Source organism: Fulmarus glacialis, unplaced genomic scaffold (assembly GCF_000690835.1).
Source record: "Fulmarus glacialis isolate BGI_N327 unplaced genomic scaffold, ASM69083v1 scaffold26309, whole genome shotgun sequence".
Taxonomy (NCBI): Eukaryota; Metazoa; Chordata; class Aves; order Procellariiformes; family Procellariidae; genus Fulmarus; species Fulmarus glacialis.
Window position 1 is genome coordinate 1 of NW_009232976.1, and position 322 is coordinate 322.

The 322-nt window shown below is 64.6% G+C and overlaps 1 protein-coding gene across 1 annotated transcript in view; it reads right to left on the reverse strand.

The window, feature by feature from the left end:
• Nucleotides 1-176: 176 nt before the first annotated feature.
• The window catches only part of LOC104082155 (absent in melanoma 1-like protein), a gene marked incomplete at its 3' end in the record, with an annotated part of 3,625 nt that continues 3,479 nt past the window's right edge, over nucleotides 177-322 (reverse strand). The window contains exon 7 of the mRNA XM_009585166.1: nucleotides 177-303. Coding sequence (XP_009583461.1) covers nucleotides 177-303 — 127 coding nt within the window. The remainder of the gene's footprint in view (nucleotides 304-322) is intronic.

The following is a 322-nucleotide window of genomic DNA, read 5'->3' on the forward strand; positions in this document are numbered from 1 at the left end:
CTCTGGGCACCTAGACCTCTGTGTGTGATGAGTTTGGGGGAACTCAGGCCATGCCCAGCTGCCTGATGCAGGCAGGGAAGGCTCCCTTTGGGGGCTGAGGATGGGACCGAGGGGGGCTGGCTCTCCCTGCCCGCACTGGGTCTGTCCCCAAGCAATGCCACCACCCCTGCCCTCACCGTCCGTATCAGCCGTAAGGACACCAGCTCCTTGCTGTAGCCGCCCCACTGCCTCCAGTCCTGGTACTCTCCTTCCTCCAGCAGGTACTGGTGGCCGCGGAAGCCCTCCTTCTCGTAGCCAACCCAGCTGTGGCACAGGCAGAGGC